Source organism: Cebus imitator, unplaced genomic scaffold (assembly GCF_001604975.1).
Source record: "Cebus imitator isolate Cc_AM_T3 unplaced genomic scaffold, Cebus_imitator-1.0 Scaffold683, whole genome shotgun sequence".
Lineage (NCBI taxonomy): Eukaryota > Metazoa > Chordata > Mammalia > Primates > Cebidae > Cebus > Cebus imitator.
This window is the reverse complement of record NW_016107998.1, coordinates 325,380-351,507: the sequence shown is the minus strand read 5'-3', so window position 1 is coordinate 351,507 and position 26,128 is coordinate 325,380. Positions and strand designations below refer to the sequence as shown.

Below are 26,128 nucleotides of genomic sequence, written 5' to 3'. Positions count from 1 at the left end.
AAAAAAAAAAGACTGCATACTTCATCTCAATTGCTATTCCCAATGTGCTATAGTCTATTGATCTCTTAATATGTGTCAGGCGCTGTAAAAGAATCTCATGTTTGACATTTCAATCCTTACAATTATCATAAAGGAGTTTTGGTATCCCTATTTTTCAACCTAGTACATTGAAACATTCTGGTGATAAATGACAATACTACTTTCGTAGATAATTTTACAAGCATGTTAGTGGGATTTTTTTTCTCCATTGTGACCTGCTAATTAATTTCCTAACGGACTGTTCTAAATCTGTTTTTGATAATAACAATGAGATAAGAGCCAGTAAATGGACAATTACTAGAAAGATGAAATAGTATGAATAATGCACATACTGGTTAATAGACCCATTTGGATTGTCTCTGGGACAATAGCAAGAGCACTCCACCTTCATCTACCCTCCCCTACATACTACTTCTAAAAAAGACTCACACACAGAAAGAGGTGCATGATATAACGAGGGGCATTTGTTCTTAAGAGGTTACTGCAACAAATTCACTAACGTAAACAAATGCCTTATATTAATGTAATGCTTCTCAGTATTCTAAGCCCTTTCTCACAAATGAATTTGTAATACATAGGATAATAGAGAAAAACAACAAAGCATTCTAGTGCAGACACAAGACAGACTTAGATTCAAATTCTGGCTCTCCCTTTCTTTGTTGACTGTGAGTAAGTCATATGATCTGTCTCCTTGTCTTTAAAGTGTGAGGCAAGTGTCTTAATAACATCTTCCTCAACAGGCTTTATAAAAGCAAACATATTATATGAGCTGTAATGACCCATTCAGGTAGGCAAAGGTGGTATTTTGGGTCCACTAGAGATGAAAACAAACAAACAAACAAAAACCTTTGAAGAAGGTGAGATTTATTTTTAAAAATATAGTGCATCTATAATATACCAAATACTGTATTAGGCAGTAGGGGGATCAAGAAAAATATATCCCAATGCATAATGTTGAGATATCTCTATCACTGGGCTAATAAGATGTAGTTCTGATGCAGCAAACAACAACTTTTTTCCAATATGTTATACGTGAGAGGCTACTTTACGTACTTATATATATTTATTCATTTAATTATCACAACAGCCCAATAAGCTAAGAAGTATTAATTGCTGGTGCGAAAGCAATTGTGGTTTTTTCCACTACTTTCAATGGCCAAAAATGGAATTATTTTTGCACCAACCTAATATTATTGTCACTCATTTATAGATAAGAAAATCAAGGTTTCCAGAGTTTAAGTAACTTGCCTAAGATGGCGTAGTTAGAAAGTGTTTGGGTGTTAAAGACCACCTTCACAGTCCATGCTTTCTGCTGTGAAATATTACCTCTTTTGTGTTATTTCCACACTTGCATAACTTCTTGGAGAAAGTGGATAATAACTTATGATCCAGTTGTCATGGGTGAATATTTGTGCATCCTTCTTTACTCAAAATACATAGAAATGACATGCTTTTTAAAAAATATATAAGTAAATAGTCATATTGAAAAAGAGAAAAAAAAAAAGAAATCATTCCGTATATCAGAAGGCCCTTAGTAATAAAACGGTATTGAAGTTGTGCGATGTCATAGAGTGGGAATCATATTCAATTATTTGAATATTTCTGCAGAAACTTGGGCTACCTAGTGCAACAGCAGAATCTATTGCTGCACATAGCAAAGGTCAGGAGCAATGCTCCTAACCACTGACCACAGTTGGAACAGCACTAGCCGTATGTCCAATTTTGAAAACCAGAAAATTTGTAGTTGTCTGGGTCTCTGTAAATCGGAAAATTATATATACTACTTAAGGAAATAGTACAAAGTTTTCTAGAAGAAAAAAATAAGTCTGGATCTTTTCTCACCATGATATATTATGCAATTAACATCACCCATCTGAGCCTCAATTTCCTCATTTGTACAGTATGCATCAATGCAGCCTAATTAATAGAAATATTGCAAAGATTAAACCAAGTTATTTATATATATAAAAATATCCATGGAAAAATTCTAGACACATGCTAATCACAAGTATTTGTTAATATTAATAATAAATTGCTTTTGTTTACTTTAACAATTTTAGTAAAAATATTTTAAAAGGTGTCATACTCTTCTGACATTTTAAATAAATGTCACTGAAAACTCAAATAATAATATTATAAAATAATATAAATTTAGATTCTTAAAGGATTTTGGAGATCATCAAATCAAACTCCGAAAGTATAAAGATATAGAGATGAAGGCCTCAAGAATTAAGTGATTCCCTGTGGATTTCCTGATCCAGACGGAGGATCTGTTGCAGAGCACTGATGGGATCAGGCCATTAAGACGATGCCATTTTACTTTCATGCTGGAGGGCTGTATGCCTCCAATGTACAATGAGCTCATAATTTTGAACCTGATGTTTATATTCTTTTGTCTTACTGCTTCTCAGAAGCTGTCGTTTCTACTTCTGCTCTGATTTTAAAGCCCTCCTATTTCTTCATATTTTATTTCTATTATCCAGTTTGGGCTAAGAAACAAATCAACTATTTGTACTAGATTTAATATATGAGTGAGTAATCTTTGAATGAAGATGTCGGGACTACTGTGAATAAAATGCTTACCTTTCAGTTCTTTTACTTTGGTTTATTTATTTTGACTGTGTTCTACAGTTGAAGACGGTGGCAAGAGTTGGGAGGATTCTGGCCTGAGTATAACATAACTGATTTCCTAAAAAATTAAGAAAAGTGAACTGCAAATGAAAGTGAGGCATTGCTACATAAACATTTGGGTAAATGTTAAAGTTAGACATTTAAAACAAGGTAATAAACCACCACCAAAACAGCAAGAAGAAACAATCCCAGATTAGTAGCAAAATTGTGGGATTTAAATGTGTTCAATTAGAACAAAAATGTAGAAGTTATACAAGAAAGTAGTCGTGTCAGTTCATTTTGTAATCATTGAAAAGCAAGCGATCTAATTTTAGAAATGCTAAGAATAGGTATGTGCATATTATCTTTCTGACTCTGTATGTAAAAAGTCTAGTTTAGAAGAATCCCATTCAAACAAGCTTGCTGTAATTGGATAACTACTCTCAGGTTTTCCCTCAGTATTTACTCACAGGCTCACTAACATACACAGTCAGAAAGATGAATGAAGCCCAGGTTCTGGAAGATTTAAAACAATAATTGTCATCAATTTTTCTGGAACAGAAAGCATTAAACTGCCAAAATTGTGGGCTAAGGACATTATTAAACAATGAAACATAATCAAATAGTGAAATTTTGTGGGATACTCTTTAAAATATACCCATTTGATTACCAGCACTGCAAACAACTCAAACTTTTCAACAGTGATTTTCGTTTTTGCTTTGTTTTGTTTTTGGTGTAATAGCAGGTGTTTTATTTTTGTATTATCTAACATTTATTATAAGCAAGTTCATTCATGATTACATATTTTGCAAATCAGATATGAAATGCTTCTAACCTTTATTGTATCAATTGTATATCAATGCTTAATGCTAGGATATAAGACGATATAAAGATGATACTGTCAATAATTATTACGTATATCAAACACTGTTCTAAGGAATTTACATTTATAAATTCATTTGATGTAGCATATGCAAATGAATTTTTAACTTGTAAATACTTTATGACAAAAAAATGTGTCTTCCCCTGTATAACTCTTGCAACAGATTACGGCTCCTGATTTACACTGGATGCCCACATAGTTTAGGTCTCAGGATGTATTTGTGTTAGGCTATTGTCTCTTTTAGTTGCAAATCCACCCTTCTATAGTTTACTTAGTAATGCTGGTGCTGATCTGCACAGCTTTCCTTTCTTCTTTTAAGATGCTTCCTACTCAGTTCTGAGAATAGAAGGCAGGATAGGGAGATAAAAAGTAGGAGAAAAAGGGAAGAAGAGACTTCTTCAATTCATCCTAACATTGTTCCTGCATGGGGACTGTCCTGATAATGGCCTTCCAGCCCGGCAGCAGCAGTGTAACAGACTCTAAATTCTTAATATATTTCCAGGGTTAGCCTCATTGGGCTAATACAGATACTACTTCCTTATTAAAAGTTTGGGTCCCAGCTTCTTGGGGATCTTCCCCCATGAAGTTAATCCCAACTCCTTTCTTCTCTTGTGACTCCAGCCTTAGGAATGGAAGCTATTTCTCCTTCTGGAATGCACTTGATGCCAAAAGATTATGGGATATATTTGGTCATGTCTATGCCTTTTAATGAAATACATCCTTGCAAATAGGAAATGAAATACTAGTAATTCATGACATCAAATCACATCATAGTTAATTAAAATAATCACTTCTAGTTCATTATAATGCAGTAAAGTACATTAAGTCTTCTACACTTAATTATTATAGCAGCTATGATGACTACAAAAACTGTGGGTGGGATGGCCTCTTCTCACTGAAGAATCTACGGACAGAAAGTGTAAGTTTGGCATTTTTAATTCTCAGTTTGAATGAAAAAAGAACAAAAGTGTTCCGATGGCAGCCAAAATAATTTCTTAGTTTTTGTAGCTGCAGGACTGTCTTCTCTGTAAAAAACAGGCATATTTTATTTGTGCTAATTGTAGAATTTCAATATAAATTGAAATCTTACACTTCCTATGCTACTTAGGAAAATTTAGGACATGAATTGTGAAGAAAAATGAGGCTGAAACTTGTGTGGTGACATCTGAGTGAATTCAGTTAATGCTGAGAATCTGACAACTCAAGAATTTCTAAGATTTTCTTACTAGTGAAAGGAATCAAACTTCCTGCATGTGACAAGACTTTGGATTAAGACCCTTCAGTAACTCTGCCAGGTAAAGAACTCCAAATTAACCAGTAAGATGCTGACTAAGAGAAAAGGATAGTAGAAGGAATTTATAAATATCAACTACAGCCATGAGGACTATAGCACATATACATATCTTAATCTTTACTGGTTATCCTTTTCACAGATACAGATACATCTATATATGCATAACTGTCAAATAGATATTTAGATATATTTTCATTTGCATGTATAAAAAGGTCTCAACCGTCACCTTAGTATTTTATGTAAGTCTTTTTTCATCTTAGATATTTGGTACAGTTTGGCTGTGTCCCCTTCCAAATCTTTTCTTGAATTGTAGCTCCCATAATTCCCATGTGTTGTGGGAGGGATCTGATAGGTGATAATTAAATCATGGGGGCAAGTCTTTCCCATGCTGTTCTTGTGATAGTGAATAAGTCTTATGAGATCTGATGGTTTTATATAGAGGAGTTCCACTACACAAGCTCTCTTGTCTGCTGCCTAGTAAGACGTCTCTGGCTCTTCTACCAGCCATGTGGAACTGGGTCAATTACACCTCTTTCCTTTATAAATTACCCAGTCTATGGTATGCCTTGATTAGCAGCATGAGGACACACTAATAAAATATTTTGTAACTGAGTCTTTAGGAAACAGAATATTCAGGTAGGACTATGATTGTGAAAGAGTAAATACCATCACTCAGAAATAGATACTGTGATGATTGCCTAGAGATGGATACTGTATCTGTTGGGATTTTGTGTACTTCCTTTTTGGACAAATAATAAGAGTATATTTGTATGAAAGATACTTGCATCTTACTGTTGTGAAATAGCATAAATATTAATATACACAGAAGTGTGCATATGGTACTGAATAACCAAAGGAGAAAGCTGTGCTAGTTAGTAAGCACTTATCTGTCAGCTCTATATCCAACTTCTATCTCTGTTTTAGTGATACCTGGGCTGGAATTCTGTAATTTTCATCTCTTCTCCGACACAGGATTTCTGTGAGGTTCTGCTTATACCAGAGGAGTCGAACAGGAAGACAGGAGAAAAAGGAAAGAAATTGTATCTTTCATTGACTTACTTTTTCTCTCGATGTTACCTTTCACCTTGTGACAACAGTTGGTTTCAGTCTCCAGTTGTTTGCATTCCCAGAACCAGCCTCATTGTGTCCTGCCAAAGTTATCAGTTTCAGGCAAGCATCCCTTCTTCAGAAGCTGAGCCCAACTATGAAGGTGTTCTTCTTCAGGCTCCTGAGATTTTAGCAGCCATGGACAAACCATGGAGGCCTGAGGCCTGGCTCAAAGGAGCCCCTCCTCAGAGGGAATAGAATAGTGTCTACTGTGGTGTTGTCTAAATTGTTTTCTGGAAAATGCTACTCCCAGGATTTCCTCCATGCAAAATGATACTTAGAATTACATGAATTTGGGAAATGTTACAGTGTTAGAGATTTATAGTGCACATAAGTATCATCATGGCTGTGAGAAGTCCAGAGGAAAAGACATTTGTTTCACTCTGATTCAACATCTCTCCTCCAGTTTTTTAACTAGAGAAACTGTTTTATTTTCACTTAACCACTGTTACCATCCCATGAGATACATTGAGAAACAGCATTCTCTGGAATCCTGAGAATTTGAAAGTTTTACAATTGAATAAAGTTTTTCCTTGAAATATCCCTTCATAGGGGAGGAATACAAGGTCTATAATTCTTTACTTGATTTTACCTATCTGTTCCAGCTCTAAGCATAAATGCTGACTGAGCATAATGAATGAGATGTAGAATGAATGCTGGAGGGACATAGGTAACGTCAGAACCCCAGGAAAATTATTACAAAAAGTGACATACGAGTGAGACAATACTAGAAAATACAAGAGGAGAAAAAGAATAGGGTCATATCATATTAGATGAGGACATGTATAGGTATGGTTAAATGAATAAGCTATGGATTCACAGTGCTTGAGTTTATCAGTTACAGCACTTGAATGCTCTTTGATTTTGAACAAAATTATTCATCTTCTTTAGCCCTAGTTTCTTCATCTTTTTTCCCCCATTTATTTATTTTATTGCATTTTAGGTTTTGGGGTACATGTGAAGAACATGCAAGATTGTTGCATAGGTACACACGTGGCAGTGTGATTTGCTGCCTTCCTCCCCATCACCTACATCTGGCATCTCTCCCCTTGCTGCCTCTCCCCAGCTCCCCACCCCCCACCGTCCCTCCCATATTTCCCCACAACTGACCCCAGTGTGAGGTGCTCCCCTCCCTGTGTCCATGTGTTCTCATTGTTCAACACCCGCCTATGAGTGAGAACATGCGGTGTAGCAGTATATTCTTTACAGGTTTGTGAAGTAGATTAAATGTGACCTAACACATAAGATGATTAACACCCACCTGATATTCAATTATTTAATACACCCTGTATAATTACACCAATTTTATTTAGATAGAAAAGAATAATTACAAAACAAACATACATGGTTCAAAATGAAAGGGTCTTTTAAAGAGCATCTAATCAGCTCCCTCATTCTATAGATGAGAATATAGCTGATTCTCCCAGAGACAAAGATATTGTGCTAAGGAGCTAAATAATACAGAAGTTGGACAGAGACCTTAGTCTCCTCACCCTTAGCAGAGTACTGTTTCAATTAAACAAGTTGTTTAGCTGTAGTATGGTTTGCATTTTTCTGGGTCAAAGTAAGAGTAGTAGTATAGAAAACATTTTTTTTTCTGAGATCTGGTCTCAAGGTGATCTCTCTGATGTTTAAGACCCAGGAGCATATAATGGGGGGTTTGTCTGTTTAGACAAACCATACCCCATGCCTTCTCCTACTCTCAGTTTCTATTTCCCAAAAACAATTCTATGTGGGAGAAATACTGTTACAATGAAGCATCAGGAAAGAACGGGAGTAATGGAAAGGGAGAAGAGTAGTCTTATTCATTGTTTCATTGTTGATAGAGCAGGAAACAGAGGAAAGATTAACTATTTGAATATTAAATTCAAGTCTTTTATCAGGGCTAGGTAACTGAGTCTGGTTGTCCCATTGTTCATGGGGCAATAACATTGGGGTAGAGATAACCACTTTGCTTCTCCATACTTCTCTAATTTCAAGAAACATCCAGAGAGCCATGTTTACTGTTGTTTTATTTAGTGTCATAATTAGAAATGTGGAAAACACAAGGGATAACCTTAGTCATAATATACAAGGCTTCCTTATAATGACTACTCTTTTCTACAACCTCATAGAATATGATAAATGTATTATTTTAAAAGGAGAATTTAGTAGGATGAAACACACTAAATTTTAGTTCAACTACAGCTATGTACATACGTGTACATAATTTATGAGCTATGTATAATTTATATGTATACAAACACCACATTTATTGAGGTAAAAGAGCACAGCGAGGTTAAAAACAAATGGCTAAGCTCAATGTAGGCTTTACAATGCCACTGAAAGCCATTTTACTAGCATAAAGGTCTCCAACATGCTGGTATTAACCTACTGATAAATATGTAGACTGTATTTATATTTTGCTCTCTTGGGAACTAAGCCAAACCAAACATATTTTAAGGCAACCTTTGGAAGTGTCAGCATTTCTTATTTTATCTGCCTTATGGTAAATGTTATTCACAGTGACAATTAAAAATATTGAACGATGAAGAACAAAGGTTGACAAATTCATCTTGAACCCATTTTATCCTCATAAAGTTTTTCTCTAACATACAGAAAAGTCATATTTTTCAACAATCTTCAACTTTCTATTTTGAGGAGTAGCATTATTGCTTTTTTGCGCACACATGTTTACTGAAGCTGCGTAACAGATTTCCAATTTAATCTCATGTTCTGAGAAGCATCTACACAAGTCTCAATGCTATTTTAAAAAGCAACACACAGGAAACAGGAAACAAGAACTTATAGAATACAGGTTGTCCTGGATGCAAGCTATTCAACACTGCTGCTCACTTCCATTGTATCTTTGGAAAGATAAACTATCCAGTACACAAGGTTGAATCCTGCAAATGCAACTGGGAAGAGAATTCGAGAATACTGGTCTATTTTACTGGTGCCTCCAAAGGCTGGCGAGAGTGGTGGAGGCGTGACAGGTGTAGATTGTAGGATGGGCGCTCTAGTGAGAACTTTATTGGCCTCAGGAGATGACACTATTGGCAAGGACAGAGAAGTGATTCTTTTCTTCAGATGATATTTGGAATCAGGATGCTGTGGAAAGAAGACAAATACTAAGCTTAAATAAAAGAATAGATGTTGCTTAATTGCTTATTTATTTGTTCTTTCACCTTTGACAAATATTTATTGACTATTTACTTTCTACGTAAGGTCAAACATCAATGAATTCTCAATAGTATGTGATGGTGTTACTTTTCCAAGTAAGGCTTAAAATACACTGTAAAAGATTTTACTTGCTTCCATCTGATATTCTATTACTCAATACATCATCAAATGACACAAAGCATGTCCCATGTCCTAGAACCTATGATAAGCATTGTATCGTTAGGGAAAGATGAGCCAGGTTGCAGAGGCATAGCCACTTCTGGTTGTGCATTAGTCTGTAGAGCAATGAGTGTGGGCAATGGTGTGTGCTGGGAAGAGGGGTGAATTCCAATTTGGAATATGTGGACAATTAGTACAAAAAATCACAGCTTGGTTTATTAATACTATTCTTCTATACATATTCCCAGCCTACATTCTTATCTTTGCACACTCATAAGCTTGAATTAGCTAAGATTAAAAATAATAATAATAAAATTAGCATATGTATGTCAAAAGCCAGTGACAAGGAATAAATATCCTTAAGTTGAATTGGATGACTGTTGATGCTTTGAAATATACCTGCCTCTTAGCTCAGAAATTCTATATTGTACACTTCTTACTTCCCATTCAGAACTCTCTAACTGGTCTTTCTCTATCCTCAGTCACTGAAAATGATTCATTTACTAAACTCAGAATTGTTATATGCTCCTTTCTATCACTAAACCTCCTGTTTCACTGAAATCATAAGACTATCAACCGTAGTCTTGAAAGGGATGTTTAACACAATAACTGGCAAGTGAGGTTAGAGTCCAGAGTGGGGAAATGCCTTGTCCATGATGGCAGGGCTAGCAGCAAATTCTACTGGTCAACTTCATGCTAGTTCCATCCCAATGTTTTTCTCATCTTTGTTCTATAAAGTATTGGGCCTAGTTCAGAGTCTCTGGTTCTGTTTGATTTAGATTCCTTTCATGCTGTTGGAGTCTAGGGGGCCTTCCTCTGATTTCTATCTTTTCTTGTCTGCATCCTGTAACAGTCACCCTCCTTGTGACCAGCTTCTCCTTGCTGGGGCTCTGTCTTCAAACACTTGCTGTGCATTACCCCTGATCTTGTAAAATGGCCTTGTTTCCTCCCTGGCAGCAAAATCACCACTTTGCTGCCTGGCAGGGTATGTGACCCATGTGGGCAAACTCCCGTGGTTTTAGCCAGAAACCCTGCAGCAACAGGATACGACAGCTGCCTCCTTTGTGCTGGTTGAGCCACAGGACCAAAATGACCTGCCGATGTGGTGACATTTACTGCAGGGACGAAAACTCCAAAAACTTCTTTTCTATATTCCCCTTCCTGATTTTGCTATTTGATTTGCCGTGAAACTTACTGGGTATCTAAATAATAATAGTTCTCATAGAGAGCTTAAGTTCACCGTTTTTAGGGGCCATGGAGAAATCTTTCTTTACCAAAAGCAAAAACGAACAGTATAGTCAAGATTTGATTTGAAAACGCCTCTGTGAATTCCAAACAAGAGCTATCGTTCTTATCTATTGGCCCAGTACTGTGGTATCCTGGACAGAATTAAGCAAGTCATAGGTTTCGGAGGTAGAAGAGAGTTTAAAACATTAGAAGGGCTAGTATGCTGCTCTTGAAGAGGAAAGGAGGGAAACTTTCTATTAAAAATAGATGAGCCAGGCATGGTGGCTCGCACCTGTAATCCCAGCACTTCGGGAAGCCAAGGTGGGCAGATCAAGAGGTCAGAAGTTCAAGACCAGTCTGGCTAACATGGTGAAATCCCGTCTCTACTAAAAATATAAAAATTAGCCAAGTATGATGGCAAGTGCCTGTAATCCCAGCTACTCAGGAGGCTGAGACAGGAGAATCACTTTGAACCCAGGAGGCGGAGATTGCACCATTGAACTCCAGTCTGGGGACAGAGCAAGACTCTGTCTCAAAAACAAAACAAAACAAAAAAGATGACAGTTGAGGACTACCGTGCCCAGGGTCACCAGGCTGTGTGGGGACAGAACTAGAGTAACTGTCTCAGTGCTTGCTGCCTCACCTAGAGAGCCTAGAACCATTTTTCAAGAATTTTCTATCATGTTTCTCAGACTCTAAATTTTCACCTATTAAATATTATCTACCTGAAAGAGCAAAAGGTGTCACTGTTTCCACCTCCAAAAAGAGCCATCCTCCTCCCACACATGGAACACCAAAATACTTTCCTCTAGCAAAAATTTCTAAGAATTACGATGGAGTAAAAAGAAGCCAGCCTTCAGAGCAGAGTTTCTTACTATACTCATTTTGACTTATAACAGCATGCAGTAATCTGTCTGAAACATGTTTTTCTTTCCATTTTAGGTAGAACGAGGGAAGGCATGCCTAGCTCATTGAAATAAAGCTGTCACTATAAAACATTAAGTACCATAAAAATGTAAAGCCTTGCTTATTCTCTCCTCCTTTTTAGAGATGTTGTAGGTGCCGTTATTTGTGAATCTGTGCATTGTCACAGTGTCACAAAAGACTTAGTGAAGATTGCCAAATAATTATGGTCCAGACATCAGAGGTATCATTCAGGACCAAACACCATGAAAAATTTAAGTAAAATGGATACCGTCATTTTACCTAAATTAAAAAATTAAATTAAAATTAAATTAAATTGAAATTAAAGGTCTCCTACATTAGCACTCCCCTTTTCCTCATCTACTTTGGCAAACGATCCCTGTGAAGGGTTCCCCAGGAGCTGAGAGAGCAAGGACAGCCCAAAACCCTAGATTACAGTTTCATAGCTACTAGTTGCTTGCAGTATGATTTAAACACCCCATAGGTGCCATAGACTCTAATTCTCCCTAAGTTTCAAGTTTCTATCTGTGAAAGTAGGGACAAATATTAATTATTATGTAAGTCTTTTCCAGTGTTTTTAATAATTTGAGGAAAATGTCTGATAGACAGAAATACACACAAATATATATGTATATATATAAATATATATATACACACAAATATTTTTTGTTCAGGAATCTTAGCTATAACTATTTTTTAAATCATTTGCAACATAGGTCTGCTTCTCATTCTCACTGCTCACCTATCTTTATTACTTTTGTCTGAAAAAACATGTACCTGTCACCCATTTTTATCTTTCCCTCACCTCTTTTGATATCAAACTCATTAACGCCTACCATCGCTGATTACTCTAGACTTTATGCATTTTTCTGCTTAGTTATTGTGACTCTTATAGATATTATTATTTTCTTTCTTGTAGATAGAATTGTTCCTGTTGTGGCTTATCTCCTTTCCTAGCCTGAAATCTCCTTAATGGCGGAAGACATATTATTCATATGTATGAGAATGCCACAGTGCCTAGCGAGCACTTAGAACGCAGTATTTGTTTAATAAACAAATGCTGAATCAACAAATGAAAAAAATCTAAACATTTCCCAATATTTGCTGGAGGAGGTAGACAAAGAGAGGGGTGAAAAGTTTTATGATTATGTTACATTGTATTTTAATACAGTTTTATATTACATTATAAGTACCAGTTCTAAATGCTTATTGTTGACAAACATTATAAAGCAATTTTCAAACATTATTTCACTAATTTCTTAAAAAAAATCCACAATGTCATGTTAATCTTCATTTGATAGATGAGCAAACTCAGGCTTAAGCAGGAAGCTCACTCCTGCTCATACGTAGCAGGACCTGAATTCAATTTCCCTCCGATGCCACAGACCACACTCTGAACAATTATTACGCTATTCTTTCTATCAGCTTTAGGGTTTGGGACACAGTTTCTCAAGCTCAGAACTACTGGCACTTTGGGGCCAATTACTCTTTGTTGAGGACCAACCCTGTTTCCTGGGATGTGGAGTAGCATCACTGGCCTCCACCTACATGATGTTAGCCACCTCCACCCCAAGTTGTATCTCCAGACCCTGCCAAATGTCTTTTGGGGAAAAATAGCTCCCCATAGGAAATCACTGGCTTAGATTCACAACTGTCCCACAGCCCAGGAGTGATTGGGGGAATTTCTAACAGGCTAAAGGAAACGCAAGAGGCCTGGCTACCCTACATGCTGTAAAATCAGCTGCTAAATAACTGGCAATTGGCAACACATGGAGATGGAACATCAGTTTAGGAGGAACACGTTGAATTTCCAAAATGAAAAGAAAGTCAATTCTGTGAGCCGTTTAAGCTACAGGTTTGCATCAGTCCCTGCCTGCTCTATTGTAAGCATAGCAGCTTCAGCTGATGGTAAAATAGGCTTTTGTCAGAGTCCAGATGAGGGCTCAGCTTGAGGCTGTCACTGTTTTGAGTGGAACACCTGTGGTTTTGAATTTTTCCAGGGCTCCCCTGCTGCTGAGTGCCATCCTGCTTTAGGTATTTATAGAGCACTGCTTTGTTTCAAGTAACGCCATATTGCAAAAGTACTTTGAGTCAAACTGGACTTTATGACAATCAACTATATGATAGAAGAAAAAGGTGTTTAGGAAGTGTGTAGACAAACCTGTATATGTAATTCAATGAGTCTAATATTTTTAAACGGTGAGGGCAATAGGTTACCTCTCAATAGAGATATTCTAACCAGGGTAGCCCAACAAGGGGATAAACCAAGAATTTGTTTTTAGAAAGAGCAAAGAGGGGCAAAACAAACAAGAGAAAATATTTTTTTTGAAAACAGTATTGACAGTTTTCAAAAATAATCATATTAATCATTATGGGGAAAATTAGAACTCTGTTGGATTTTCTTGTGTTTGTGTTACAGCCAGTAGAGTTGAAAACAGACACAACTTCAGAATTTCTACAGACAAGCAGCTTATTGGAAGCAATGTATTAAATAGTTGATCCATGGTACTAGGGAACATGTCTAGAAAACGTGTTAGAATGTTTGGAGGTTCATCATGAAGTATTGGGTCAGGATTTGAAGGAAGGTATGGGGAAGGGCTAATCACCTACACCCCTCATCTAATCCACCCTGCCTTCCCCCAAAATCATACAATGGCACAGCAAGAAGGGCACTGTGATCTTTCCAGTACCTAGAGTCTTTAATGGTCTTAATTCAATCCTTAACTGTAGGGAGTAACGTGAGTACTCAAAAAAAAATCTGTGCCATCTTTGGAGCAGGCAAGGTAAACGTTTCAGTATTCTATTCTTCACATCTCTCTACATAGAGGAAAGCAGCATGGTAATGGCCCAGTACACCTTGTCACCTTAAAAAGGAGCACAGGAAGGGCATATACCTTATTTCCCTCTCTATGGCTTTTCTACCAATTGGATTAGACCTTCTAGCATAGAGCCAGGCTAATTTCTTTTCTGTTCTCAGCTTAGACATCACTCTACTAGAAAGGAACACCCCTCCAGACTGAGTTAGACACTTTTGCATGGTTCTTCTGCAGCCCATGACATATCTCTAACAGGCTTTATCCCAAGGTATTATGAAGTTACATTGATCTCTCTGTCTTCCTGCTGGACAAGAAGCTCCATGAGGCAAGAGGCCATCACTAATATATCCTCAGCAATCTACAAAAGGCCTGGCACATCAAGGCACTTATCAAATACTTGTGGTATGAATAGTCAGTGATGCGTAAGTAGTCAGTAAATAGATGTCAGATGAAAAGGAAAAATAGAAATGAATAAATAATACAGAAAGCATAAATATAGTTATTGTCCTGACTAATGAAATTTTGGTAAATTTTGTGTTATATAATTTACAAAAAGCATCACACTCGTGTAAAGAAGAAAAGTTACATTGAGAGTAATGACACTGCTCGAAGCGGTGCAGATGGGACGGGTGAGTGATTGACTGTCAGGAACATAGTGATGAGGGCTTCGACCTTTCAAAAAACAAAGAAACTAGCAAACTATGCCAAAAGGACCAAAGTTGGCCTTACATGCAGTATATAGTTATACTCCAGACATGTTAATAGGCACGGAAACTCATGAAGACAGAAATAACTCCCTAATGCTAAGGTAGCATACCAGATTACTTATTTCTACAACAGTAAGAAAAAATCACCATATAACCAGGAAAAACACTTGAAAATTTCTTTTCCTGAAATAATAAAAAAATAAAATATCCGATTCCGTGTGTCTTAAAAACAGAAAGATAATTAGTCTATAGAGGATTTCTGAAGATTAAACTTTAAGGTGGCTTTTTGGGTTTTAGACCTGGATTTTAAATGCTTGAGTTTCTTTATTATTATTATGCTTCAAGGTCAGAATCAAAGTGATAAAATACATAAACTTTACCCACATTCATTGTAAGTAGTTTCCTGTGAAAAGCAATGAACATATTAAAATATACAACATAAAATCATATGAAATATCCAAGCACTTAATTTCATTTCAGCTTCACCACATTAGTTTGCTATTTCAATGTCAAACTTATTCACATAATGTTGTTTTGATTACGACTGAATAGGTATTTTTAAATGTCATGGTATTTGGAAGAAAATGTCTTGCAATCAAAATATACCATTGTGTAGTATAAATTGCAAATGCATAATTTATGTTTGTTCCTCTACATCATATAAGACGACATGCCAAGGTTTAACATAAACAAATATAATGCAAATGTCCTGTGTAAACACCTATATTTAGTTTTGATTCCTTCAAGATCTACATTGTTTGATTTGGTCACTTTTGGTTTTATGTTTATTTTTACACTTCAGCCTTTTAAAATCTGAATTTCCCTATGTATTCCTTTAAAAAATATTTTGGGTAAAACCAGGTTTAGAAATATAATTTTTCAGAAGAAAAAAAATGCTGCCTGCAGGAAAAAAGTACTTGGGGATTACTTACATGCCATTTTTTAAAATATAGCTTCCCAGAGGAACTACTCATTATATGTTACTATTTTAGGTTTATGGAAGACAGTTTATATTGAAACCTGGGATCTTAAATTCCATCTTAAATTAATAAATTATACCTTTAAAATAATAGCCTGAGGGGGTGATTATGTTTTCTCCAAGTATTTGAAATCATGCTTTTTTCAGTATTGCATACTTTAAAAAAGGTAAAACAAAAAATTTGGTCTTTATTTTTATTTCAATATCTGACCTATGAGCATATTCAAAAGCAATCCTTTTTTTTCTGTTTTTGACCAGCTTTTACCTTTTTATTTTTACTTTCACTACATTACTCATATAAGAAACTGGTAAGCTGAATTCTGATAAGCACTTTTTTATTTATAGATATATATTAATATGTATATGATCTATGGACAATATGTAGATTATATACGTACATGCATACAGATAGCCTATAACAGAATCACTTATTTCTACAAACATGAAATAATTCTCAGAAACCTTTGGACTTTATCATGACAAAAAATAGTTTTAATATTGTGGACCAAGTTTGCAGACTAGCATATTTTGTTATAAAATTTATATTTTGGTGGCCTTTCAAACTATACATACATAAAAAAAAAATTCTTAAGTCAAAGGAAGAATTTTTGGAATGAATTCAATTACATTCTCAACATGTTTTATCCTGTGGTATGCATCCTGGTATGTTTCAGTCTTTACAGAATTATTGGGGAGGGTAGCCTCAGCCTCTGTAATATTGTGGATATCGGAGGTTCTTCTTCTTCTTCTGATTATTATTACTGTTATATTATTACCACAGACGCAGGATCTAAATGTGTTGCCCACAATGGAGTTCGGTGGCATGATCATGGCTCACTGTAACTTCAAAATCTTGCATGCAAGCCATTTTCTTGCCTCAGTTTCCTGAGTAACCAGAACTGCAGGCATATGTCACCACCACCAAGTAATTTTTTTTTTTTTTTTTTGCAAATATGTGGGTCATCCTGCTATGTTGCCCATGCTGATTTTTAACTCCTGGCTTCAACTGATCCTCCCACTTTTGCCTCTCAAAATGCTGGGATGACAGGCATAAGCCACCATACATGGCTTATACAAAGTTTTTAAATCAATTCCTAGATTTCTACCAGCTAGAAACTAATGTTTTCCCTTTTGTAGACTCTTGTTTTCCCACTTGTAAAAGGAGATAATTAAACTGGGTCACTGAATGTCATTTTTTTCCTTTTTCCTTATTTTTAAAATGAGGACTAATAAAAAAAAAAACTTGTTTAAATTGTATATTTCTACATAACATGGGGATGGCTTCTCATTTCTTGGAGAAAATACAAATTCTCAAACAATTTTCTTGGTTTATCAAAGACAAAAATTTCAATACAAATTTTCACCTTTTTAGTCAACAAGTGCCACTGATTTTGAAAACTAAAAAACATATAGCTTTATAACTTTATCATAAAGCTAAACTGCAAATTACTGGGCTGCATGTAGTTTTCAGATATGAAAATGCTTACTAGAATTGATCAATCGTAAAAATATTTTCAGTTCAAAGTATCTGCCTTACTTAACTTCACAGAGCAAAATGTTCCTCTTTTCAAAGAGCTACTCATTAAGATTTGTATTAAAATAAAAATGTATGCTTGTCAATCAGTTTTATCATTCATTAAAAGAAGTATGCTCAGCTTAATTGTTTTTATAATTTACTTGTATGCAACATTTAAATCTGGTGGCATATTAATGGCCCTTGAAATATTAATATTACCATTTGTTTCTTATTCAAAAACCTCTGGGGACCAGAGCTTAGCCATAGCAAATTTAACATAAATTTATAACTATTTCTCACTAAATGTAAGGTGTGGAATATAAACTCATTGATATACATATATTTAATTTACAAATGTGAGTATGAAAATGTTTTAATATGAATCGAATTCTTGGGTTATGATTCAACATTCAGAGAATCTATTACTCATTATTCACAGATGTCTTGCCCTCTTGAAATAAAGCAGCAAGCAGATTTCTAAGAAAAACTGTCCATTCTGTAGAAGTCCCTGTTTCTTTCCTGCAGACTCTGAAACCTCATTAGCAAAAAGCTTTTTTCAATTTACTCCCCCTAGTTGGTATAAGTGATCCTGTTCTAAAGAAACATCTAAGGGCTAGGAATTTTCTGGTCTCCTCTGAGAGCCTGGAATCTGCCTGTATAAGTGAGGATGATGAAAGAAGAATGCCAAAGTTTAGAGCAAAGATAAATGAAGGATTGTTCCTTAGCTTTTCTCTGTGAAGTTGGAACAGAAACCAGCCTTGCTCTTGAAACTAGAGTTATATACCTGTGCTCAACTCATATTACTTTTGGACACTTCAGTTGTTTCTGATCACTACTTGGGCTGCTTTTTCCTACGGTGGATAACTATAGAAAAGGCAAACAATTACCAGAACAACTTCAGCTTCCAAAGGTTCAGTAGCTTTAGATATTGTCACTGGGGGTGGGGACGCAATCTGTGCCTTCCTTTTGGCCTTCTGTGTCTGAAGATTGGTGAAGTAGTTGACAGCTGCGAACTCGATAAGAGCAGAGAAGACGAAAGCAAAGCAAACAGCTATGAACCAATCCATGGCAGTGGCATATGACACTTTTGGCAAAGAGTGCCGGGCACTAATGCTCAAAGTGGTCATAGTTAAAACAGTGGTAATCCCTAAAAGAAAAAATAATAGGAAATGTAATATTAGTACTGGAAATCCTATGGCAAAATCAAATGAGAATGTGTCAGTAGAGAAGATAAAACACTCTGCCAAGGCAAAGTAAGTTTTAAAAAAAATTTTTGTATTATAATTGTTCATAATTATTATCATAAGTAGTATCATTTCTATATTTAGTTATTTAGTAAAGTATCTTTCAATACTTTTTAATACTTAGTGAAGTGGAGTGAAATCTTTTCAATACTTAGTGAAGTGACATACATTATCACTGCTCAAAAAATTTTAAGTTTGCTGAATTGAACTAGTTTACTGTAAATTTAAGTCATAAATAGTTCTAGTTGTTTAGGCTTGAGAGATCTTATAACAAATTATTATCACTTAAGAAAAAAACTTTACATTTCAGATCAATTTTACCAGCTAACATCTTAATAGTTAATAAATAAATCCAGTGTAAATATTAGCATAAATTTAGGTTATTCAATTTGTTTATATTTCTAACTAGATTTTAAGGTATAATGTTTACTCATTAGAAAATAAAATTTATCACTCACTTCCTGGCAGTTTTCCTTCTTGAACTATGACCTGGGAAATTTATACAGTTAGGAAATGTATAATATTGATGATTTACATAATTATATTGGCATTCTTTTGTAATTTTCAAAAAGATCTATTTTAACATAGTATATCTGAAAAATCAAGATTCACAATTTCAATTCAATTCAGTCCTGACTTATAGACTACTAAATTTATAATCATGAAAGCCAGGGAAAACTGGATTTTGTCATCAATGTTTTCACATTGGTGACAAAGCTCTTTTTCTTATTATTTAATTTTGCTTTATCAAAATTAGTAGTGATTTTATGTAAGTAAAACTAAATATGTAGGTTGAATCATAGAAAATTCATGAAATGACATTTTTATATGGTTCAACCTAATAAAAGGAGGATACAACTTATGTATTAGTGTATTCAGTATCTTAGTCTTTTGCTTTCATGGATTTGCATGCAGTTTTTACCTTTCTGCTTTTTCTTTGTTACGACAAAGAAAATCAAGATAAAGTACTGCAAATAGGACATATGAAAGTCATAGGAAACCAGCCAGAATTCTTGCTGAGACAAATTTTTTGTTGATTCACCATACAACTTGTAATATAATGACAGTGATTTAACATGATACATATGTCTGGATGAGACAGGAACATATTTTCTTTGTGGATTGAAAACACGCACTGGTGTGAATATTTACTCAAAATACGCAAGCAATGAAAGGTGGAAGATGAACGTACATGGCGTACAAAACGTGAGACATACCAAAAACAGTTCTTGCTGGGACGGACTCCTTATTAATCCAGAAAGACACCTGGGAAAGAATGACCGTCATAATGCAAGGAGTGTATATCTGTATCATGAAGTAGCCCATCTTCCTTTGCAAGTGGAAATAAACTGTCATTATAACGTATTCACCTGTTGGAAGACACATACATCAGTATTATTACTGCTGACAGTCTGCAAAAAAAATGCAGTTGAATATAAATCTTGACAATTTTGAATTAACGTGGGCTGGAAGAAAACAAATAAAGGTACATTTCAGTATATGAGAAAGCTACTTGATCAGTAGAAGATAGAACAAAGAGTCACATCAGTAGGGTTCTTTATATCATATACATAAAAAAAAAAACTACTTATTCCAAGATTACACAAATCTTTATATGCCTGGTTGCAAAATGAATTTTAAGGAAAGCTACTCATCACTTCAAAATAGCATGCTTAGCTGAGAATGGCTAAGGCAAATAAAAAATAAATAGATATTTTGAAAATGTGCACTGGAGTCATCTTGCAGGATTATTTCCATCCCTTGGTCAAATGCTTACCTGTGTTAGATTTAATTGTCTCACTAGATACTGTCTGTCCAATCAGATCATACTGGAGAAGGCTTGAAGATTCTTCTGGGACTTCTACTGAATAAAGTGGTCCTTTTTTCCATGTATATATGATTTCACTTTTGGGATAAGCATCTAAATATTTGAAACAAATTAAATATAGCAGTGACTTTGGCTAGTTGTCTTTTTTTTACTTCAAAGTGCACATTGTCTATAAAAAAGGAAATAAAAACATAAATTTTATTTAATGTTTTCTTTAATCTTGATGACTAAAGCATCAATTTATGAGGCTCACAGAATGATTAAGTATATTCCTAGAATTACATTGATAGTGTCATAATGATATTTCCTCCTTGATTTCCAGTATCAACTAAAACCAAGTAATTATGTACTCTTGATATATTATTTGACTCTCAGAAGCCTGTTATAACTTACAGCTCCCAAACTTGAGTGGACAAGCATGCCCATCCATGGGAAAGTTAACCAGCCTCATGGGACAGTCAGCATTGATGGTAAGCCTGGGAACATTGAAATCAATGGTTCTGCATTAATATTATGGACATATCATTTTGACAAGGGAAATAGAATTGGAGAAACCTCACCTCATGGTGTATAAAATGGTTCCATTCTGCATTATTCTGAAGAGTTTGTTAGGAGTTGTCATGTTGTGAGCAATTGACTTTTTACCATTTCTGAAAAAAGTGTCAGGTGTCCAGATTTTACTGACCATCAAGTTATTCAAACTCAGAATCTCAGTTGGCCCCCCAAACTTCAACCTCTCATCAGTCCAAGTCTGGCGGAAAAAAACATCCATCGTATACTCCTAAGAGAAAATAAAATATTCGTGCACTCTGGAGAGATAGTTGGCTAAGAATAGTTTATTCACTAGCCTATACACCCAATCTCAAAGCTTAAGCAATAAAGCAACTTTTTAAGGCAACAATTTCTCACAAAACTATATTTTGAGTGAGTCACTATTCATCTCAAACTCAGAAAGCTTGTAATGTTATAAAAGACAGTGCTGTGATGTGTAAACCTCCCTCCTCCACCTTGACTTTCCTTAATATTCTTCCTTTTTATCTATCCAGTCATCCATATTTCCATCTATCAATATGTCACTCCTTAATTTAGAAAAAAGACTTATGGAAATATTTAGTTTAGGCTTTGTGCTGGATGGCCTTTCTATCATTGGCTAGTCTAACGCCCTTTGCACCTCATTCACCCTCAAAGGGTTCTCAGAGCATCAGAGTATCATTCAGTAAAATTCTACATATAGATAAACTTTCCTTGATAAACACACTATAGCTGCACATCAAAATTATTTTATATTGTTCTCAGGGAACATAAAAACAAATGTTAACATGATTATTCTAAAGAGAGTATCATTTAAGAATGCATAATCAAAATTATGAGTTAATTTGTGGCTTTTATGAAATAACATTAAAATGTTTAAGAATTATAATAAGTGCTAACGCAAAAGTCAATGATGACAACTTGCAATTATATCAAAGTATTGCCAATAATTGCTTTGTCTACTATTTAAATTCCTTTATGAAACTTACTATGGCAAGTAGTGATTACATTTTAAAAATATAATTTGACAAGCAATATACTCACACAATAATGACCCAGGATATAATAGAGATCTATTGTACAAATAAACTGCAAAAACAGACACAAGCATAAGATAGAACACTAAGTATACCCAGACTTAAAAGGCAATACCAAATTGTTGTGATTGTTTATATTTGGAGTGGCTCAGAACACAAATGAAAAATATGATTCTAAATCTAGGATTCTGAATAATGCTGACTCTTCTTTCTCCTTGTATAGTAAGATATTTAGCTCTTGAATAAAGCCCTTTTTCCCTTTCTTTATTATTTTACTTCTTTCCTCTTTTCCTCCATATTCCTTTCTCTTTTTCCTTTACTCCTTCCTCTTTCCTTTCTTTACATCTTCATTTTATCTTCCTTTCTTGCCAACTTAAAAAAGCAGAAAATGAAAAAGTCTCCAATAACTGTTTATTTAGAATTACATTTCCCTAATAAAACCTAATGACAAATCTCTTTAAAGACAATTATGTTTACTTCAGCATTCATATTTACATTTTAGTTTTAGAGAGAAATGCTACCTGAGAACTGTAAGTGAATAATACATTTTGTTCTAAAAGATGAGTTCAAGTTCTCATTGCCACTAACTATAAATACCCTCTTACGAATGCTACAGCCATCTGTACCTGGAACAGAGTCTTCAGAACACCTACTGGTCCATCCTCAATGTAAAAAGTGGAGAGCATTAGCCCTTCCAAAAGACCTCTTTTCTGTTTTAATAAAATATACTGATAATGATGTTACCACAAAAGACAATTATGTTTTAACTTTCATAGATATTCAATAATCTTTTACATGGCATAGGATATGTGTGATTTTTTTCTCCTCCAATAAATTTGATAAGGCTTCGCAAAGAAGGGGAAAGAACTTTTCTCTTTGGACAGAAGAATAAGTGCATAATACATGGATGGAAGAGAGGATATAATCTTCAAAAGTCCCTCAGCTTAAAATGTTCAAGCCGTTAGTGAAATGTGAAGATCAAGCCAGCAATCTGCTCTAATGGTCATGCCCTCCCAGCATGAACACACATATTGTGTCATGAATCTGGAACCAAGCTTGGTGGCAGTGCCCATTATCGTTAGTTTCGGGACTCCACTCTCCTCCCCGAAATGAAAATATCCAACTCACTTGGAGCTCACTCACCATCTCCACATCTGACACGGGCCCAAAACTGGTCACATAAATATCTGTTTTGACTTCAGTGACAGCACCTGAAAGTAGCCCAGAGGGATGGAGCAATTATCACCATTGATGTTAAGGGGATCGAACTTAGCACTCTACCACCAAAACCCCTGTCATAGCCAATATTTGCAAACATCCTATTGCATTCCAGTAGTGGGGATCTTTGGGTCTCTCAACGCTGAAAACTCAAATCAGTGGCCTTATTTTGAATTTATTCTAGTCAGTTGGGAGAACATTAAGGAATGAAAGAACCTGGATTAGTTCTAAAGAAAATGATAATACCTAATGTATATTAATGGCTTTAATGGAAAAATGCTAAGAAAACTGTTTTACATGAATAATCTCATTTTACACTCATGCAACTCTATGAGGCAAACATCGATCATTTAACTGCAATACAATTTAGGATATGAGGGTTAGAGAGTTCATAGAGCTTGAACAAGGCCACTAAAGGTGGATGAGGCAGAGACTGCATGAGAACATACACCTGGTTTCTCTCCAGTACCCCTGCCCCTTCCCCCTACCTCATTTCTGACTCTTCTGGGTCTTCCAAGGGAAGAAATAGGGAAAGGAGAGTACAGATGTTTGTGCAGCAAAGATGCAGCTTCTTACCTCCAAATCCCGGTCGCAGCCGATTGTCATAGCCTTCAAGCAAGTTGTCCAGGATCCGACTGATGTTTTCTGAGTAGAGGTTGCCTTCATCTTCGAGTTTCCCTTGGGCATTTTCTAGCCTGTTAGTAGAGAGTCAGTGATCCTTACTCCCGGGCTCAGAGAAGACGTTTTGTCTAAACCACTCTAGTCTACCCTGTTACAAATACATGCTACACCACCTCTGGCCTCTTTCATGATTTGATATAGGAGTCACCCAATGGGTATATACTTTTCCTTTCCTCTGAGATAAAAATAAAAACCAGGAAAAAGAATCTTACTCACCACAGAACAATGCACAGCCAGGGCAGAGGCGACGCCATCCTACAGCGCACTGAAATGCACAATTCACCCTCCTCCTACTGTCCTCCTCCCCACTAGCCTGCTCTCCTTTGCCAATCAACTGGAGAAATCTTTCAAACCCTTCATATCTCTGTTCCTTGTTTGCCTCAAGTCAGTAATCCAATAGATAAAGAGGTTGCCAGAAAATTTGCAGGGTTCTCCTTCCTTTCTTGTTTCCTTCTTCTCACTTGGAACAAGGTGGTTCGTGGTCTTAGATTAAGTCCTGCAGACACCCGGGCTCCTCTGACTCACTCAGTTGGGAAATGAGAGTCTGAAGGGACAGTGCATGGTCGGAGAGCAGTGACAATGATCGAATAAGGCATTAGGGGAGATTAGAAGGAAGAAATCCACTGCCAGTTTTGGCATGGAATTAGCAGGGCCCTGTGAGAAATCTGGAAAGCAGTGGCATCTTGCTGATTGAGATTATGTTCCAATGGGCTCAGCGTTTATTATTTTTATGATTCACAGAAGGATTCCTACACAGCTCTCACTGTTTAAAAAGTCTAACACTATTGGGACCCTCTTGGGTTCTCTTTCTGATTTTCATCAGAATTATTGGCTACAGCCACACCCTTCTGTATTTAAAAATTATTTCTCATGATTTATTTACCAGCACTTGTAACAAAACAGAACAACCCCCAGCCATCTTGCTGTTAAGTGTTTTTTTAAAGGTACTTTGCTGACCCTTCTTGTCAAAGGTGTGTCGTATGTAGCTAAGGCAGAAGTGAGATCTACTGCTATCATTAGAAACTTGGTCAGTTTCTTGAATGCCACCTATAGGATACAATGCCTGAGAAATAGCAGGTTAAGGTCTCCTCATGCAGAAATGTTGCAAGAATAAAGCATCTATACATGTGGTTAATGCTGATGACTCTGGCGCTATTTTACTAGGCTTGTCACAGGTTTAAAGGAAAATGTCTGAATCCAAATAATAGCATTATATTCTTAGTTCTGGTAGGAGGAAGTTGCAGTAAAATAAGAAAGTCAATTTAAGCATAAAAATTTTAATCTTTGCTTGAAATGAAAATTATAAAAACTATTGTGAATATATATGTCTGTGTGTATCTATTATATGGAATATATATTATAAAATATAATACACACACATATTTAAATTCAGGAACATAGATCAAGGATCAAAAGTCTCAATTCACCATTCTCCTACCAATTTTATTCCTTACCCGGTTCACAGTCTGTACATCTGGAATCCAAATTCTACAAAGGGCATGGTAACTATTGCAAATATATAGCACAGACTTGGGACATAAGCGTCAGACTTGAGAACATGATAGAAATCATTTGAGGAACATTTGGATACTTATTGTCAGGGAAAGACACGTGGCAGCCATTTAAATGAAGATACCTATGATGTTCTCTCTAATTTAAGGAAACACTTCTAAGAAACCTTTTCATATTCATTACGACATCCAGTTTCCACATCTCTACTCATTCTTTTTATTCTCCTTTAAACTTACTCCCACTGGTGACGATAATATATTTTCAACTCACATTGATGGTGCTGTTACCTAAATCCCCTAAATATCTGGTATATATGATTCTATTGAATAATTCTCTTCAGATTAATCCCAACTTTTTTTCAACCAGAGAACCCTATATTTATCCCTGTTCTCAGATCTATGTCCTGTTTTTTTTCTATTGAAATGTTTAGCATTCATCTATGATTTGTGTCACCAGTGAGAAAGCTTTGTGAGGGTTTCAGACCAATTTTTTTGTCTTTTCTTTTTAAATTTAATTTAATTTAAGTTCCAGGATGCATGTGCAGGATGTGCAGGTTTGTTACATAGATAAACATGTGCCATGGTGGTTTGCTGCACCTATCAACCCATCACCTAGGTATTAAGCCCTGCATACATTCGCTATTTATCCTGATGC

General features: G+C 35.5%; 1 protein-coding gene across 2 annotated transcripts; it reads right to left on the bottom strand.

Annotated features, from left to right (window-relative positions):
- Positions 1-7,928: 7,928 nt before the first annotated feature.
- Positions 7,929-24,642, bottom strand: GABRA6 (gamma-aminobutyric acid type A receptor subunit alpha6). Of its 2 annotated transcripts, none has more exons than XM_017518526.2 (9): positions 24,179-24,642; positions 23,858-23,976; positions 23,207-23,274; positions 21,056-21,276; positions 20,889-20,971; positions 20,445-20,588; positions 19,885-20,037; positions 18,311-18,570; positions 7,929-9,023 (listed from the first exon to the last, which is right to left on the bottom strand). In XM_017518526.2, the coding sequence occupies exons 1-9, from the start codon at positions 24,214-24,216 to the stop codon at positions 8,748-8,750; spliced, it is 1,362 nt and encodes a 453-aa protein (XP_017374015.1). In that variant the 5' UTR covers positions 24,217-24,642; the 3' UTR covers positions 7,929-8,747. The 2 variants fall into 2 exon arrangements, with proteins under 2 accessions (XP_017374015.1, XP_017374016.1); XM_017518527.2 differs by having other exon boundaries at positions 8,158-9,023; positions 21,056-21,246.
- Positions 24,643-26,128: the final 1,486 nt, after the last annotated feature.

Coding starts and splice junctions, on each gene's coding strand:
- GABRA6 (XM_017518526.2), bottom strand. CDS start 24,216: ATGGCGTCGCCTCTGCCCTGGCTGTGCATTGTTCTGTG. Junction 20,589..20,888: donor TCCACTCAAGTTTGGGAGCT/GTAAGTTATAAC, acceptor TCAAATATTTAG/ATGCTTATCCCAAAAGTGAA. Junction 20,038..20,444: donor GACAATTAAATCTAACACAG/GTAAGCATTTGA, acceptor GTCTTCCAACAG/GTGAATACGTTATAATGACA.